The 19,437-nt window shown below is 37.8% G+C and overlaps 1 protein-coding gene across 1 annotated transcript; it reads left to right on the plus strand.

The window, feature by feature from the left end:
* Nucleotides 1-11,404: 11,404 nt before the first annotated feature.
* On the plus strand, nucleotides 11,405-18,700 carry LOC119507657 (iduronate 2-sulfatase). The gene is made up of 2 exons (XM_037800881.1): nucleotides 11,405-11,416; nucleotides 13,085-18,700. Exons 1-2 carry the CDS (start codon nucleotides 11,405-11,407, stop codon nucleotides 14,630-14,632), a joined length of 1,560 nt encoding a protein of 519 aa, XP_037656809.1. The 3' UTR covers nucleotides 14,633-18,700.
* Nucleotides 18,701-19,437: the final 737 nt, after the last annotated feature.

The following is a 19,437-nucleotide window of genomic DNA, read 5'->3' on the forward strand; positions in this document are numbered from 1 at the left end:
AAAAAAAACTCCCCACAGATGCAGCAAATAGAAGGATAAATTCCACTTGCTTATAACTCTGGAGGACAGTAGAGACTGGAAAAGGACTCCACAAATGCTAAATTGAAGAAAAAGAAAAACACGAGTTAGGAGACCATCACTCCAGACACACTGGTGCTCTTCCCTCCCCCTCACTTGGACCCACAGACCTGGAGAGTTGCTCAGAGGCAGCGGTTTAGATCCCTCTGACCTCACACAGGGGACACAAACTCTAGAGCCATTCACAGCAGTGAGCTGGAATCCCACCCATATCCAGGCACAGGGACCCAGGTCCACAGAGACCCAGGGTGAAACAAAAGCCACTGAGGAGTGCTGCATACAAAAGGGACTCCACCAGGGTGGGGCGGGGCACTGGAAGGAGAAAGAGAGACTGCAGTAGATCTGCAGCTGGCAAGTGGTATGCTCAATCAATCCAGTTTCTGTTGGCTGGACCACCTAAACACAAAACTGACTTTTCTGGAGATATCCACCTTTCCTGAATGACCTCATCTGATGCCCCAGGGTGGAATACCTTAACAGGGAAAAAACCAGAGGCAGAAAAGCCTCACAGAGGAAAAAAAAAAACAGGGGGCTAAACTGAAATACCATAAGACAGGAAGGTCCCAGAATGAAAAAGTGTAAGGAAATCAGAACAAATGACGGAGGGAGAGAATTTAAACAAATCATAGGAGCTGGGGAGAAAATTCTGCACAAAAACAAAGAGAACAGATGAAGATTACCAGAGAAGAAAAGAAGCTTTCTCCTGAAGATGAAAAAATTACACAAAAAGGACAATCTTAAAAATTATACTGCATATCCATGGCAAGAAGCAGATGAAGAGCTGAGAAAATGTGATCAGTTAAACATAGGCTACAATAAATTGGACCAAGCATCAAAGAAGAGACTAAACACAAAGCCTATCAACAATAAAACCCCAGACAAGAGGGAGAAATTGACCTTCAGAGTTAACGCATCAAGATATACAGATGCCCAGATATCAGCAAAATGTTACAAGCCATACCAAGAAACAGGATGATATGGCTAAGTCAAGGGAACAAATTAAAATTTCAGAGGAGACACAAAATTTGGAACTAATCAAAGAAGTGTAAACAAATCATCTAAATCAATTCAAGGAGATGAAGGAAAACATGCATAAAGAGATAAAGGATATTAAGAAGGCAATGTGTGAGCCTAAAGAGAATTTGAAAGTATTAAAAGAAACATAACAGAAATTATGGGGATGAAAGTCACACCACTAAAAATTAAAATACACTAGAGGCATACAACAGCAGGATTGAAAAGGCAGAAGAAGAATCAGTGAATTGGAACACAGGGTATCCAAAATTGTACAGACAGAAGAACAGATAGAGAAAAAAATAGAAAAAATTGAGACAGTGTCTCAGGGATTTAAGTGACAGCACCAAGTGTACAAACATACATATCATGGGTTTCCTGGAAGAAGAAAAGAAGGAAAAGGGGCAGAAGGAATATCTGATGAAATAATGGCCCAAAATTTCCCAACTCTTATGAAAGACATAAATATACATGTCCAAGAAATGCAACATACTCCAAACAGAATAAATACTAATACACGTACCCTGTGACACATACTAAACACAATGTCAAATGACAAAATAAAGAGAAAATTCTGGAAGGAGTAAGAGAAGAGTGATTTGTCACACCCAAGGGATCCTCAATAAGACTAAGTGCTAATTTCTCATCAGAAACCAGAGGTGAGAAGGCAGTGATACGATATATTTAAGGTACTGAAAGAGAAAACTCTTCCAAAAAAATTGAACAGGAGGGAATACTACATAACCTATTCTATGAGGCTACCATCACCCTCATACCAAAACCAGATACTACAAGAAAAAAAATTACAGACCAAATTCTCTTATGAACATAGATGAAAAAATCCTCAACAAAATACCTGCAAATTGAACCCAACAACACTTTAAAAGAATTATACACCATGATAAAGTGGGTTTTATCCAGGTACGTAAGAGTGGTTCAACATAAGATAATCAATTAACGTAATACAACACATTAACAAAATGAAGGGGGAAAGAAAACACATGATCATCTCATTGATGCCAAAAAGGCATCTGACAAAATTCAGCATACTTTCTTGATTAAAACACTTAGAAAAATAGGAAGAGAAGGAAACTTCCTCAACATGATCAAGGGCATATACGAAAAACCCACAGCTAACATCATACACAATGGTGAAATACTGAAAGCTTTCCTACTAAGATCTACAACAAAACAAGGACACCCACTGTCACCATGTTATTCAACATTGTACTGGAAGTTCTAGCTAAAGCAGTTAGGCAAGAAAAAGAAATAAAAGGCATGCAAATTGGAAAGAAGGAAGTAAAACTTTCACTATTTGCAAACGATATTATCCTATATATAGAAAATCCCAAAAATCTACAACAAAGCTACTAGAGCCAATAAACAAATTCAACAAAGCAAAAGGGTACCAGATCAACACCCAAAAATCAGTAATGTTTCTATACACAAGCAATGAACAATCAGAAGAAGAAATCTAGGGAAAAAAATCCATTTACAACAGCATCTAAAAGAATCAAATACCTAGGAATAATTTAACCAATGATGTAAAGGACTTGTACACAGAAAACTAGAAAACATTACTAAAAGAACTCAAAAACCTAAATAAATGGAAGGACAATCCATGTTCATGGATTGGAAGACTATCATCAAGAAGTCAATTCTACCCCCAAAATGACTTACAGACTCAACACACTTCCAATCAAAATTTCAACACCCTACTTTGCAGAAGTGGAAAGGCAATTTTCAAATTTATTTGGAGGGGTAAGGGGCCCCAAATAGCCAAAAATGTCTTGAAAAAGAAGAACGAAGTTGGAGGACATACACTTTCTGGCTTTAAAGCCTATTACAAAACAGCATGGTATTGGAAGATAGATATATTTATCAATGGAATCCAACTGAGAATTCAGAAATAGACCTCTACCTTGGCCAAGTGATTTTTGACAAGGCTGTCAAGGCCACTCAATTTGGAAAGAATAGTCTCTTCAACAAATGGTGCTGGGAAAACTGGATCTCTATATACAAAAGAATGAACGAGGACTCCTTTCTCACACCACAAACAAAAATTAACTCAAAATGGATCAAAGACTTCATTTAAATATAAGAAACAGGACTATAAAATCTAGAAGAAAATGAGGGAAGCATCTTCAAGATCTTCTATTAGGTAATGGTTTCTTAGGATTTATACAGAAAGCACAAGCAATGAAAGAAAAAAACATAAATGGGACCATCTCAAAATTAAAAACTTTTGTACATCAAAAGACTTTCTCATGAAAGTGAAAAGACAACATAGTCAACAGGAAAAAATATTTGGAAAGCACATATCTGATAAGGGTTTAATATCAAGAATATATAAAGAAATCCTTCAACATAACAATGAAAAGACAAAAAACCCAATTTAAAAATGGGCAAAAGACTTGAATAGACATTTATCCATAGAGGATATACAAATGGCTAAAAAGCATATGAAAAGATGCTCAACATCACCAGCTGTTAGAGAAATGCAAATCAAAATAACAAAGAGATATCATTTCACACCTACTAGAATAGCCACTATTAACAAAAAAAAACAGAAAACTGTAAGTGTTGGAGAGGTTAAGGAAATACAGGAACACTTACACATTGCTGGTGGGCATGTAAAATGGTGCAGCCACTGTAGACAACACTTTGGAAGTTCCTCAGGAAACTAAATATAAAATTACCATATGACCCAGCAGTCCTGCTACTAGGTATATACCCAGAAGAACTGAAAGCAGGGATTCGAACAGATATTTGTATACCAATATTCATAGCAGCATTATTCACAATTGCCAAAAGCTGGAAACAACCCAAGTATCCATCAACTGATGAACAGATAAACAAAATGTGGTATATATGTATATATACATATATATACACACACAAACAATGAAATATTATTCAGACTTAAATAGGAATGAAGTCCTGATGCATGTGACAACACGGATGAATCTTGAGAACATTATGCTGAGTGAAATAAGCCAGATCCAAAACAACAAATATTGTATGATCTCACTGATATAAACTAATTGGAGTAAGTAAACTCACAGAGTAAGAATCTAGAGTACAGGTTACCAGGTGATAGACTGGGGTTAGAGAAAGGGGAGTGGATGCTTAATTTGTGCAGAATTTCTATTCAGGTGGATTGTAAAGGTTTGGAAATGGATGATGCTGATGGCAGCACATTATTTCGGGTGCAATATTAACAGCAATGAATTATAAAGGCAAACGTAGTTAAAAGAGGAAACTATGTCATATATGTTACTAGAATAAAAATTAAAAGATAAAACATAGGACTGTATAAAACAGTGAATCCTATTGTAGATGATGGACTATAGTTAATAGCACAAGAATAAGAATGTTCCTTCACAAATTCTAATAACAGTATGGCATTAATACAAGAAGTTGATACAAGGGTAATATATTGGGAAAAATACACCTAATGTAAACTATGGACAATAGTTAATAGTATTATTTTAATATTTCATCAATTGTAACAAAGGTAACTATTGTTAAAAAAAAATAGTACAATTACAAAAAAGTGCTATCATCAATTGTAACAAATGTTCCACACCAATGCAAGGTGTTGGTGGGGTGGTGTGTGGGAATCCTGTGTTTTATGCATGATTGCTCGGTAAACCCACAACTTCTCTAATAAACATTTTTTTAAAAAGATATAATTTTGGACATGGTTAAGCATCCTTGAGGGTAGTGGGCTCTCTACTTTGCTGGTAGCTAAAACTTCTAAAGGGAAAGACTCCACCGACATGTATTTACATAATTGTAAAGGAATTCTACTATGCCCCAAAATCACATAATGCATTCCAAAGACCACTGGAAATTATTTCAGAATTACCTAATGTTTTATATAATGCATACCATTTCTTGTCTTAAATTGTAAAGATAAGTGAGAACTGTCTCTACTAAGGAACAAACTATTTATAAAACAATAAATTATATGATAGAATGTGTGGTAGGTTGAATTATGTAGCCTAATTTAGACATGTTTTTAATGTTAATCTGCATTCCTGTGGATGTGAAGCCATTATAAAATGGACCTTTTGAAGATGCTATTTTTAGTTAAATTATGGTTAATTGAACCAGTCTAGGTCTTAATCTGGGTAACTGGCAGTCTTATAAAGAGAACCTGGAAGCCACAGAAGCAAGACAGGACAGGACATCACTATGTGATGGGAGAAATAGAAAACAAGAAACCTCAAGGACTGCCAGCATCCAGCAGAACATACAGACTCTCAGAGAAAGCAAGTCTTGCTAATCACTTGATTTTGGATATTAAGACTCAAAACTTCTAGTCTCAAACTGTGAGCAATAAATTCTTGTTTAAGCCAACACATTGTGTGGTATTTGTGATAGCATCTTTAGCAAACCAAGACAGTATAAAATATAAGGTAATTTTGTTAACATTATAGGTATTTCTAGCAAAAGCAAACACACACACAAAATAACAATACAGTTACTCTTAAAGAACATTAACAAAGCTCTGAAAAGAATTTGTCAAGGACTTCCACTTCTACCCCTGAATGATTAACTGATATGAGAATTGCCCTCTTGTTGTAAACACTAGAAAACTAGATAAAATAAATGAAACAAGTTTTCAAACACTGGATATCAGTCAGCACAGAGCTGTGAGTACTGAAGAAGGGGAATAAACCAGATGAGTCCTCTGACGGTCAGAGGTCAGAGCTTACTGCCTGGAAGCAGTTTGCAGGCCTCAGGGCAGGGATGGAGAAACCAGACTCAGGCAGTCACAGTGAGTTGAAGAGACAGAGACCAGCATTTGGGTAAGCTAACACAGATAGAATTTGTAGGGCAGATTATCAGATAAGAGATAGTTGAACAGAAAGAGAGCTCCAAAGATCTACAGAGGGTCTCCTCAAATCTGTGACTGAAGATGGATCACCATAACCATGAAGTGCAACCCCTAGAGGCTAAGGAAAGGAACATCAGAAAGCAATACTACAAACAATTTCCATAGTTCACACAGGGCTATGAAGAGTTCATGGCCCCACTTTCCAGAGGGAGAAGATGGCAGCATAGAGAGGAGTGGAATTTAGTCAGTCCCCTGGAACAACTAGTAACAATCAGTAACAACTAGTAAATAATTTGGAATAACTGCTGGGGGGAAACCATGACTGTCCACACACCATACACCAACCTGGATTGGGAGGAATGCCTGAGATCCCAGCATAGAATCTATAAGTAAAAGCTATGGAACCATGCCAAGAGCCCCCTTCCCCCATGGCAGCCCAAACTGCAAAGCCTTGCTGTGATAGAGAGCAGTGCTCTCCAAGCAAGCAAATATAGCTCAGCCCAGCTCCAACTAAGGTTTTAGTTAACAAACATGGACTGCTGAATAAAAGCTACAAACCCCATCAAGCAGACAGAGGCTTTTAGTGATGATTGAACTTGAACCAGAAGACCCATATGTCCCGGGGGTGGGGGATAGGGGGAGCCCACAAGACCAGGTGTTACCTCTGGCCAATAAGTGAAACTGGGAGGCTGTGTACTGGCTCCAAAAGGGGGCTTTCTGCCCCTTTTTCTGTCTCTCAACCTGAGGGGCTCAGAGGAGAAAGCCGCAGACATTCTCAGTTCGCAGCACTCTGATAGAGAGGGATAGAGATAACAGAGCCAGAGAGAGAGAATTTAAATGCAGATGATAACTGCCTAGGGGGTATATCTTCCCTAAGAGTAAGGAGTGGGGTCCAGCTTTCCCTTCAGAACCAGATCCCAGAGCCTGGGGGAAAACAACCGAAACAGAAACCAAGGAGGCCATAGTTCCTTACACCAGTTGGAGCCACAGGCTGACAGGCACCACCTGTTGGAGGGGGGGGGTGGGGGGGTAGGGGCAGGGGTAGTGGAAAAGCACAGCAACTAGAGACCTAACAGGAAAGCCTGTCATTCTCCTAAGATACACCCTGAATATAACCCCATTCTGAGACCTAAATCCATGCTGGTCTGGGAAAATCTGATTGGGGTAATCAAGGAAACCAGATGCCTAGACAACAGAAAACTACCATCTACACTAGGAAAAACAAATATATGGCTCAGTCAAAGAAACAAAATTACACCTCAATCAAGATACAGTTGACATATGGTTTCACTTTAATGAAAACAATATATTAAAGACTTTCAAAGAAATATGCTAAATCAAATCAAAAATCAAATCAATGAGTTCAGGGAAGATATAACAAAAGAGAAGAAGGCAATAAAGAAAACACTAGGCAAACATAAGATAGAAATCCAAAGTCTGAAAAAACAACTGGCAGAATCCATGGAAATGAAAGGACAACACAAGAGATGAAAAACACAATGGAGACATACAACAGCAGATTTCAAGAGGCAGGAGAATACACTCAGGAACTGGAGAACAAGGCACCTGAAATCCTACACACAAAAGAACAGATAGGGAAAAGAATGGAAAAATATGAGCAACATCTCAAGAAACTGAATAACAACATGAAGCACATGAATGTACTTGTCATAAGTCTCCCAAAAGGAGAAGAGAAGGGAAAAGGGGCAGAAGCAATAATAGAGAAAATAATCAATGAAAATTTCCCATCTCTTATGAAAGACATAAAATTACAGATCCAAGAAGCACAGTGTACCCCCAAACAGAATAGATCTGAATAGACCTATGCCAAGATACTTAATAGTAAGATTATCAAACATCAAAGACAAAGACAGAATACTAAAAACAGCAAGAAAAAAGCGATCCATCACATATAAAGGAAGCTTGATAAGACTATGTGTGGATTTCTCAGTAGAAACCATGAAGTCAAGAAGGAAGTGGGGTGATATATTTAAGATACTGAAAGAGAAAAACCGTCAACCAAGAATCCTCTATCCAGCAAAATTGTCCTTCAATTATGAGGGAGAGTTTAAAAAGTTCTCTGACAAACAGACAATGACAGAGTATATGAACAACATACCTGCTCTACAGGAAATACTAAAGGAAGCATTATAGATAGATAGGAAAAGACAGGGTGAGAAGTTGGGAACACAATTTTGGGTAATGGTAGCACAGCAATGTAAGTAAACTGAACAAAGATGACTGTGAGTATAGTTGAAAGAGGAAGGTTAGGGGCATGTGGGACACCAGAAGGAAAGAGGAAAGATAAAGACTGGTACTATACAACTCAGTGAAACCTTGAGTGCTCAACAATTGTGATAAAATATACAAATATGTTTAAATGAGGGAGAACAAATGAATGTTAACCTTGCAAGGTGTTAAAAATAGGGTGTTATTGGGGAATAAATACAATCAATGCAAACTAGAGACTATTGTCAGCAGAAACTATGTATTATGTTTCCTTTAATGTAACAAAGGCAATATGCCAAAGCTAAATGCCTATAAGCAGGGGACATAAGGGAGGGGTATAGGACTCTTGGCATTGATGATGTTGTCTGACTCTTTTATTCTACTTTAGTTTAATTCTATCTTTCCTTTTGTTACTTTTTTTAGCTAACGTTTTCTTTCCTTTCTTTTTCTTTTTTTGTCTCTATCTTCTTTGACTCTTCCTCCTTCTTTGTGGAAGAAATGGAGATGTCCTTATATAGATAGTGGTGATAGTGCTGAATACATAAATACGCGACTATACAGGGAACCATTTATTGTTTACTTAGGACAGAAAGTACACTGGGTGAACAAAACAGTCTTAAAAAAAAAAGCAGGTTGATGAAGAAACCTTAAGGGCACACATTGAGTGAAATAAGTCAGACACATAAGGACAAATATTGCATGGTCTTACTGATATGAACTAATTATAATATTTAAACATACAGACATGAAATATAAGTTAACAGGATGTAGAACAAGGCTAAATAATGGGGAGCAGTTGCTTTTTATGAGCAGAATGTTCAACTAGGTTGAACCTAAGTATTTGGAAGTGGACAGAAGTGACGGTAGCACATTATTGTGAGAATAACTAACAGTGCTGAATGGTGTGTGAATGTGGTGGAAAGGGCAAGCCTAGAGTCACGTATGTCACCAGAAGGAAAGTTGGAGGTAAAAGATGGGAATTTATAAAACAGTGAATCTTATGGTGGACAATGTCCATGATTAACTGTACAAATAAAAGAAATCTCATCATGAACTAGAACAAATCTATGACACTATAATTAGAAGCTAATATAGAAGGGTATATAGGGAAAAAATATATACCTATTGCAAACTATGTACTACAGTTAACAGCGTTTTAACATTCTTTCATCAACAGAATCAAATGTACTATACTAATACTATGAGTCAATAATGGAGGGCAGTGGTTAGGGGTATGAGAGGAATTTTTTCTTTTTTTATCTTTATTTCTTTTCTGGAGTAATGAAAATGTTCTAAAAATTGGAAAAAAATTAATTGTAGTGATGGATGCACAGCTGTATGATGGTACCGTGGGCAACTGCGCATTTTCAATCTCTGGATAATTGCATGGTATGTGAACAATCTCAGTAAAATTAAATTTTAAAAAAACCTATAAATAAATCAGACTGATTGACATCCTATTAAAATCAAACCCCTTTCTCCAATCTACGTATTTAAAAAAAAAAATTAGCAGCATGCAAAGAAGCAGAAACATATGACCCATAACCTAGAGAAAATGCAATCTGTAGAAAAAGGAATGAAGAATGACAGATGGAATTCACAAGAGGAGACATTGAAACAACTATTATAAATATGGTCCATATGTTCAAAATTATACAGCAAAACAAAAATATTGCAGAAATAAAAGGAAGGTTTTTTTTTAAAGACCCAATTTCTAGAGATTAAAATTATAAAATTTGAAAATTAAAAATATACTGGATGGGAAAAACAACAGAATAAGATGACAGAGGCAAGATTAGTGACCTTGAAGACACAGCAATAGAAAATATAGAAGATGAAGCACAAATAGAAAAAAGACCAAAAAAAAAAAAATGTAAAGGGCCTCCATCAGTTACCTATGGGAAAATCAGTATCAAGCAGCCTACTATACATGTAATTGGAGTCCCATAAGGAAGGGGAGAAGACAGAAAAAATATCTGAAAATATCATGCCCCCAAACTTTCCAAATATGATGAAAACTATAAATGCACAGATTCAAGAAGTTCAAGGAATAATCAACTGCCGAAAACAAAGTATCCAGAAAGAAGCATCCAGAAAGAAAAAGTATCCAGAAAGAAAAAGACACATTTTGTGTAGGAGAATAAGAACAAGGATAACAGAAGACATCTCATCAAAAAAAAAAAAAAACTAGGCAAACCATGTAACAATGGAGCAACATCTTTAATGTACAGAAAGAAAATAAACCCAAAAAAAGCATTCCATACCCAGATTATATATTTTTAAAAATTAAGGGAAAATACAAACTCTACAAATAAACCCACTACCCTCTTCCTTTTGTGGGACATGACTGCCAGGGGTATAAGTCTCCCTGGCAAAATGGGACATGACTCCCAGGGATGAGTCTGGCCATGGTATCATGGGATTGAGAATGCCTTCTGGACCAAAAGTGGAAAAAGAAATGGAACAAAATAAGTTTCAGTGGCTGAAAGGTCATTCTGGAGGTTACTCTTATGCAAGCTTCAGCCAGATAATGCATATTGCCATAGTATGCCAAGCCCCAACCAACAGTATTCTTGAAAACCCTAAAGAATACCCTGGGATTTATCTAAGACTCTATAAAAGTCTTACTTATCAAGTTTATTTTTTTCAGAAACTTAAAGCCTCCAGGTTGTTCCTATGCTAGATAAGCCCTGAAACCTAGAGCTACTAATCTCTCCAAGAACATCAACCAGTTTCATCTCTCTATTCCATAATGCTGACACCTTTTATCGCCATGAAGAAGTTAGAATGGTGATTGCCCAGATATCCCTGAAGATTGAGGGAATGATCAAAGGAGATGGAGTAGTTGTAGTAGAGAAGCTAGGATTTAACAAATGATTATGACTATTGAATCATTATATATATATTTCCTTTTAGTTTCTAGTATATTAGAATAGACAGAAAGAAATAACTGAAATTGTTGAACTGTAACCCAGTAGCCCTTATCTCTGATAATGATTGTATGACTACGTAGCTTTTATCTTATGACTGTATGACTGTAAAAATCTTGTGACTGATACCCCCTTTATCTGGTATATGGTTAGATGAGTAGATGATAATAAAATAAAGACAAGAGTGAAAAATCAAATGAAGGCAAAATAAAGGTCCTTTCCAGACAGCAAAATGCTGAGACATCACTGCTGGGAGAATGGCATTACAAGAAATGCTAAAGTAAGATCTTCATGTAGAAAGTAGAAAATGATACCAGAGGTAAAAGCAAATCTATACAAATGAGTGAAACGGGCCAGATATGGTAAATGTGTGAGTAAAAATATAAATAATTTTTCTCATTTTTTTAGTCTCCTTAAAATACATCTGCTTATGTAAGACAAAACAATTGCAATGTAGTATAGGGTTTATAAAATATGAAAAAGCAAAATGTATCACAACAATAGCAAAAAAAAAACCCGACATAGGAAACAGAAATTTACTGTTGAAAGGTTCTTATTCTATACATGACTATGATAAGTTAAAGATGTGTATTGTAAACTCCAGAGCAATCACTAAAAAACTAAAACAAAGAGGTATATAACTAATAAGCCAACAGAAGAAATAAAATGGAATAATAAAAATTTTTTAAATACTCAACTAATCCAAAAAGAAGACTCCAAAAGAAGAAAACAATTAAAAAAAAGAACAGATGGAACAGGGAAAAAAAGCAGGATGACAGGTTTAAACTTAATCATATTGACAAGTACATTAAATGTGAATGGCTGAAACAATCCAATTGAAAAGTAGAGATTACTGAATTGAACGTGAAAAAAACAAAAAAACAAAGAAACCCACTTTAGATATAAAAACACAGGGAGGTTAAAAGTAAAAGATTGCAAAAAGATGTACCATCCAAACAGACTAATGAAAAGAAAGTTGGAGACTCTATTAATATTAGGCACACACTTCGGATCAAAAAATATTACCAGAGAAAAAGATGAATATTCATAATGATAAACGAGTTACTGCATCAAGTACACAAGACAATCTTAAATGTGTGTGCACCTAATAAAATAGCTGCTAAAATACAAAGTAAAATTGATAGAACTAAAAGAAGAAATAGACAACTAGGAAATTGTAACTAGAGATTTCAATGGTCTTCTCTCAGTAACTGGATAAAACAAATACACAAAATATCAGTAAGGTTACCAACACTATGAAGCAACTTGATCTAACTGATATTTATAGTGTATAACACTCCAACCAACAACAGCAAAACACACATTCTTTTCAAATGCACGTGAAACAGACATCAACATAGACCATACTCTGGGCCATAAAAAAGTCTCAATAAATTTGAAAGGACTGATACATAAAGTAAGTTCTCTCACTACAATGGAAGTAAAACTAGAAATCAGTACAGTAAAATCTGTGGAACTCCCAAATATTTGGAAATTAAGCAAATACACCTCTAAATAACTTATGGACCAAGAAGAAATCACAAAGAAATTAGAAAATATTTTTAATGGAATGAGAATGAAAACACATCATATCAATATTGGTGGGACACAGAAAATGTGGTCTTAGAGGAAAATTTATAGCTTTAAGTGCTTATATTAGAAAAGATTACACAACAATGTAAAATTCCACCATAAGAGACAAGAAAAATGGGTCAATTAAATCCTAAATTAGCAGAAGGAAGGAAATAAACAGTGAAACAGAAAAAGAACTACCAATAGAGAAAATCCAGTGAAACAGAGAGCTGGCTCTTTGAAAAGACAGATAAAATTGATGAAAAAAGAGGATACAAATTACTAGTATTAAGAATGAAAGAGGAGAGGAAGTGCTGTTGAGACCCGAGACCTGGAGGCCCGCGGCTGCGGAGGTAAGATGCACCTGCTCTCTCCTTGGAGAAGCTCGAGGAAACAGGAATGCTGGACGTGAGAGGCCCTGAACGTCCTCTTCATAGTCGTGGATGACCTGCGCCCCACTCTGGGCTGTTACGGGGACAAGCTCGTGAAGTCCCCAAACATCGACCAGCTGGCATCCCACAGTCTCCTCTTCCGGAATGCTTTTGCCCAGCAAGCCGTGTGCGCCCCCAGTCGAGTGTCCTTCCTCACCGGGAGGAGACCAGACACCACCCGCCTGTATGACTTCAACTCCTACTGGAGGGTGCACTCTGGGAATTACTTCACCATCCCCCAGTACTTCAAGGAGAATGGCTATGTGACCATGTCGGTTGGAAAAGTCTTTCACCCGGGAATATCTTCCAACCACAGCGATGATTCTCCATATAGCTGGTCTATTCCACCTTATCATCCCTCTTCTGAGAAGTATGAAAACACCAAGACATGTAGGGGGCCCGATGGAGAACTCCATGCCAACCTGCTTTGCCCCGTGGACGTGGCGGATGTGCCTGAGGGCACCTTGCCTGACAAACAGAGCACCAAGGAAGCCATACGCTTGTTAGAGAAGATGAAGACGTCGGCCAGTCCTTTCTTCCTTGCCGTCGGGTATCATAAGCCGCACATCCCCTTCAGATATCCCAAGGAATTTCAGAAGCTGTATCCCTTGGAGAACATCACCCTGGCTCCTGACCCCCAGGTCCCAGCTGGCCTACCCCCAGTGGCCTACAACCCCTGGATGGACATCAGGGAGCGGGAGGACGTCCAGGCCTTAAACCTCAGTGTGCCCTACGGCCCAATTCCTATGGACTTTCAGCGGAAAATCCGCCAGAGCTACTTCGCCTCCGTGTCATATTTGGATACCCAGATCGGCCATCTTTTGAGTACTCTGGATGACCTTCAGCTGGCCAACAGCACGATCATTGTGTTCACCTCGGATCACGGCTGGGCTCTAGGTGAGCACGGAGAATGGGCCAAATACAGCAATTTTGACGTCACCACTCGTGTACCCCTGATGTTTTATGTTCCTGGAAGAACGGCTTCGCTTCCAGAGGCAGGCGAGAAGCTTTTCCCCTATGTGGATCCTTTCAGTTCCATCCCAGAACCGATGGAGCCAGGCAGGCAAGCCACAGCCCTTGTGGAACTTGTCTCTCTCTTCCCCACACTTGCCGGACTGGCAGGATTGCGAGTTCCACCACGCTGCCCCGTCCCCTCGTTTCATGTTGAGCTGTGCAGAGAAGGCCACAATCTTCTGAAGCATTTTCGATTCCCTGACTTGAGAGAGGCTCCCTCCCTCCGTGGGACTCCCCGTGAGTCGATTGCCTATAGCCAGTACCCTCGGCCTGCAGATGCCCCTCAGTGGAATTCTGATAAGCCGAGTTTAAAAGATATAAAGGTCATGGGCTATTCCATACGCACGATAGATTATAGGTACACTGTGTGGGTTGGCTTCAATCCTGATAAATTTCTGGCTAACTTTTCAGACATCCACGCAGGGGAACTGTATTTTGTAGATTCTGACCCACTGCAGGATCATAATGTATATAATGACACCCAAGTTGAAGAACTTCCCCGATCATTGATGCCTTAAGTTTTGCCCACCACAAAGGGCAAGCTGGTGAGAAAATGAGTCGGAGCTGGTTATTTTGTGATTTCCCATATCGGAGCCAACCCAAGGAGTAGGCAGTCAAAACATGCATTAACAGTTTGGCCTAAAGAAAATGTAACAGCCAAACCTTTGAATTTAGTCTTTGTGAATTTACAATTGGTAGTAATTTGGACTGAGGCTGGGCTGAACTTTTCTTTTTTATTTTTTTCCTTAAACAGTCATAACTCATTTATTGAAGGAATAAGTGCAAAGTGAACCAGCAAACTAAAATTAGGTTATACCTTTTTTAGATACCAAGACTATCATAACCAAGCATATGATACTCAAGAAATACAAAGTTGTGGAATTCAGTGCATTTCAACCAGTAACCATGTATCAAATTAAGTTTCATGACTTTTGCTTTTAATTTAATCATTAAATTGAAATGCACCAAATTCCACAATATATTCCAAATATTATCATGTCAGCACATAATCCGTGTCTCTTTCTAAAGTGTCAAGTTAAATAATACTGCTAAAAAGCCAAAGCCTTGGATTAAAAATCTCTCTTCAGTGTTTGTGTCTAAGACCACAAGATTTCAAAATCTGAAGACAAAGTGTGCATGAGGTGATTAATGTGGAATTTCTACATTAAATTAATTATCATTTATTATGATGCTCAGTGAACCTGAGACATGAGATGTCTGAGAAATTCGGTGAAAATTCTTCATACACTTTCAGGCCCAAATGATAATTTGTTAGCAAACATTACGACACTTAAACTCAAAGGCACTCCATTAAAAGGCACTGCTGTTCACAATGAAAACCATTTCAAGATGTAACATATCCTTGGATTTAATCACTCAAAACCCTATTAATGATTTCCTTTTTTAGGGATGGTTGGGTGCAGATATCCGTTTACCCAGGAAGCAAAAAATATTCTACTTCTGACTGCTAATTAAAGAAAACATTAATTTTATTAAGTTCTAAATTGTTCTGAGTATTGTGAAAACTGCATTACTATATCATTAGGTAATTTTCAATTCCCCAGAATGTAGTTCTGTTTTCCCTAAATATAAAAAAAACCAGAAAGGCAGGTGGTAGTAATAATGAGCTTTAGTCTATGTCATCTTCTACAAGAGGGATGGAATATTTATAGCTAACATTTACATGATGTGTTGAAGGTGATTAGGCAACTAAATTATCAGTACTTATTGGAAGAGTCTGTACCTTTCTAAACATCTCATGTGGTCCTGTTTTGAAATACAAGTAATTTTTGGTAAATCTCTCTTTACAAATGCTTCACAGTTTACAGGTAAATGTTTGTGAAACATAATACCGCAAGTTGGATTAAAGCTGTTGCAGTGTATTTATTACATTGTAACCCAAATAGGCAAGATATTATATTAAAAGATTACTTCAACTCAGTAAAATTTCAAAGACAGATAGGAGTTTTACTCACTGGCCAACAGTAGAGATAGGTATATGGTGACACAATGACCCTCTCAGAAGTTAAGTGACTAACTGTTCTGGCAACAGCAGTTTCTCTCCCGATCCTGAAGCTTGTCTCTCTTCCGGAAGCCTTGGCTTTTGTGATCGGTTTCCTTTGGCTTTTTCTTTCTCCCTCTTCTTTATCGCTCTTATCACCTCCACTGTGACTTTTACAATACAGTCTGTGACTTCCTCGTGACATGTTTTTATCTCCTCCTCCGACATTGTCATCGTAAGCTTTAACACAGGCCATCTGTAAATGCCACATCCATTTGTTGCTCCAGTTTGGCTACCATCTATAAACGTCATCCTTTCTTCTCACTTCGTTTCTTGAAGCACAGTTTTAGGATCAAAACTGTCCACATTCTGTTCTCGATGAAGTTGTAAGCTGTACCGGGCTGGAAGAGAGTGACACGACGTGACATGCACCTGTCATGCACAGCTGCCGGTTTAGCTATAAATCTGTGACCCTTTCCTCCAGCTGCATGTTGATCTGTGTCTTCTAGAAGTTCTTCTGTCTCATCTCTTCTACCTGAGGGCATAGCCCTGGAATGCTTCCCCTCCTTTAGTTTTAGGTTTTCTTGGCCTTCCTTTACATAGCTCTCCTCTTAGAAGCAAAGGCTGCACTTCACATCCTGTGGCATGTTCTTCTAAACGATCTTACGAGTTACACTTCCTTTTTGTGTTGTTGACTTGGAATGCAATTTTGAGCTGCTTTTCCTTTCCCTTTGCACGTCTCCAGCACATGCTGGGATGAATGGCCACTTTCTGGTTTTCAGATATCAAAGCTGGCCACATTCCTTATCTTGACCCTGTCTTTGTTGCTTCTCTCATCCCATGACAGGTATTTTATGAATGGCTTGCCAGTCACTTTATTTGTAGAAATCCCCTTTTCACTTGAATGGGGTTTATTCAGTTGGTTTCGTTGCCAGCAGAACTAGTGATCCCAGAAAGCTTGCATGAAATTTAAGTTGATTAAAATGAAATCAAAATTTGAACAGCAGATCCTTAGTGGCTTTCCCCGCTTTTGAAGTGCTTAGTAGCTACTTCTGGCAGCTACCGTGTTGGGCAGCACAGATCTAGAACCTTCCCATTATGGCAGAAAGCTCTGTTGAACAGAACTGCTCTCGATTCTCTGAATTTGAGCTCAGATCCACCTGGCTGTGGGCAGGTCCCTCTTGTGAGCTGTACCGACCCTGTGTTTGCCCGCAAAGCCTTGTCTGGAGGTGAGCGAAGCATATTCGGCTTGAGCGGAGAGTAGGGGAGTGTCATGGGGGGCAACCGGCCTCTTCCCCTTCACTCCCATTGCCACTGCCATTGCCGCAGCCCTTCCCACCTCCTTCCCAAGTAGTCGCCTTCCTTCTCCTTTTTCTGCCCTTGTTCCTGAAGGAATCCACGTGTCTTCCTGAAATCCCACTTTGATCCTGCCCTTTGAGAACACCGTCAGTGCCTACTACAGGGTCTAGTCAGACCTCCGCTGAGCAGTCAGAGTCTTCCCTGATTCCACAGATCCCCTTTCCTCGGCTGACCAGCTTCACAGCTGGTCCCTCACCATTCCGTGCCTGTCCCTACCCCCCCGTCCACTCTTAGATTCTCTCCGCCCTCCTCTCTTTACCGATCCATTCATAACCATTCTTCAGAGCCAGTGACCACATCACCGAGAGGCTGAGGTTTTTGTGACACCCTGGGCTGTATCATGGGATGAGATGAGCACTGCTGAAGGATCTTGTGTTCACCTTAGTTTAAAAAAAGGGGGAGACTTTTTCCGATTATAAAATTGATATGTTAATTTTAGAAAAATTAGAAAACAGAAAAGTAGTAAAAGGTAAAGAAAAAAAAGCATAAATATTCTACCCAGTTACCCAGAGATAATCACTTAATATCTTGTCTCTTTTTGGGGTGTGAAATTTTTACATGGTTGTGATCATACTATGTTCTCTATCATGCAGTTTTCAATTTTATATTCTTTTTTTCCACAGTAACCAAAGTGTTATGTGTAGTTATTACAGACTTCTGCAATGATACTTTATACTGGTAGTAATAGATTTCATTGTGTAGTTTTAGGTTAATTTGCTTAACCTTACTCTATTGGAAATTTAGATTTTTGGCTGGCTTGTCAGTATTATAAATAATGCTGTAATGGACAACTTTGTGAATAAAATGTTTTTATGTATTTCAAATTATTTCCTTAGGATAGACTCTCAGTGCCAAGTTGTCAAAAGCATCTCCATTTTGCTCCTTTCCCCAATTTCTTGCTGCTTTGGGTAATCAAACTAAAAAATAAAGCAAACAAGCATGCAAATAAAATGCATAAAAGCAAGCAACCAACCAACCAACACCTACAATAGGTGAAAATGATATCCTATTTAGCTTTCTAACTCTTTGCACTCTTCCCTCTGGATGTTTGTTTGTCCTTTGTATTTCCAGTTGTGTGAACCTGCCCTTGAATTTTGGTTATGGGTTTCAATTTTTAAACTAATCAAGCGAACTGATGTTTTCTCATGTGATTTTTCTTCCTGTCTTTTCCTGTTAAATGTGGAAATCCCTCCCCAGTCTGGAGATTAAATAAATATTCATTTCACTTTGAAAAAAAAAAAGAATGAAAGAGGAGACATCAGTATAGATATTTGAGACATTAAAGTATAATAAGAGAAAATCACAAATTACTTTATTCTGGTAAATTCAACAGCTTAGAAGAAATGGATGAATAGCCTGAAAGATATAAATTAGCAAAGCTCAATAGCAATATAGCTTATGAAAATCTTGCCACACACATGCACAAACACACAAAAAAAATTTCAGGTCCAGATGGGTTTACTGATGAATTCTACAAACATTAAAGGAAGAATTATCATCTCTTTACAAACTCTTCCAGAAAACAAATGTGGAGGAAATACTTACCAACTCACTCTAAGAAGAAAGTATTACCCCAATACCAAAATCAGACAATGATAATATGAGAAAGAAATTACAAACCAATATCCATCATGAATAGAGACATAAAAAATCCATAACATAATTTTAGAAAATCAAATCCACAACATAAAAAAGGATAATACATCATGATTAAGTGGGATTTATCCCAGAAATGTAAGGTTGGTGTAATATTCAAAAATCAATCAATGGGATGGACGAGTAGAAAAATACGGGAAGGAAACAAACAAACAAACAAAGGCACCCAGTGTTCTTTTTTACTTTAATTGCTCTTTTTCACTTTAATTATTATTCTTGTTATTTTTGTGTGTGTGCTAATGAAGGTGTCAGGGATTGGTTTAGGTGATGAATGTACAACTATGTAATGGTACTGTGAACAATCGA

This window comes from Choloepus didactylus, chromosome 13 (genome assembly GCF_015220235.1).
Source record: "Choloepus didactylus isolate mChoDid1 chromosome 13, mChoDid1.pri, whole genome shotgun sequence".
In the NCBI taxonomy this organism is placed as follows: domain Eukaryota; kingdom Metazoa; phylum Chordata; class Mammalia; order Pilosa; family Megalonychidae; genus Choloepus; species Choloepus didactylus.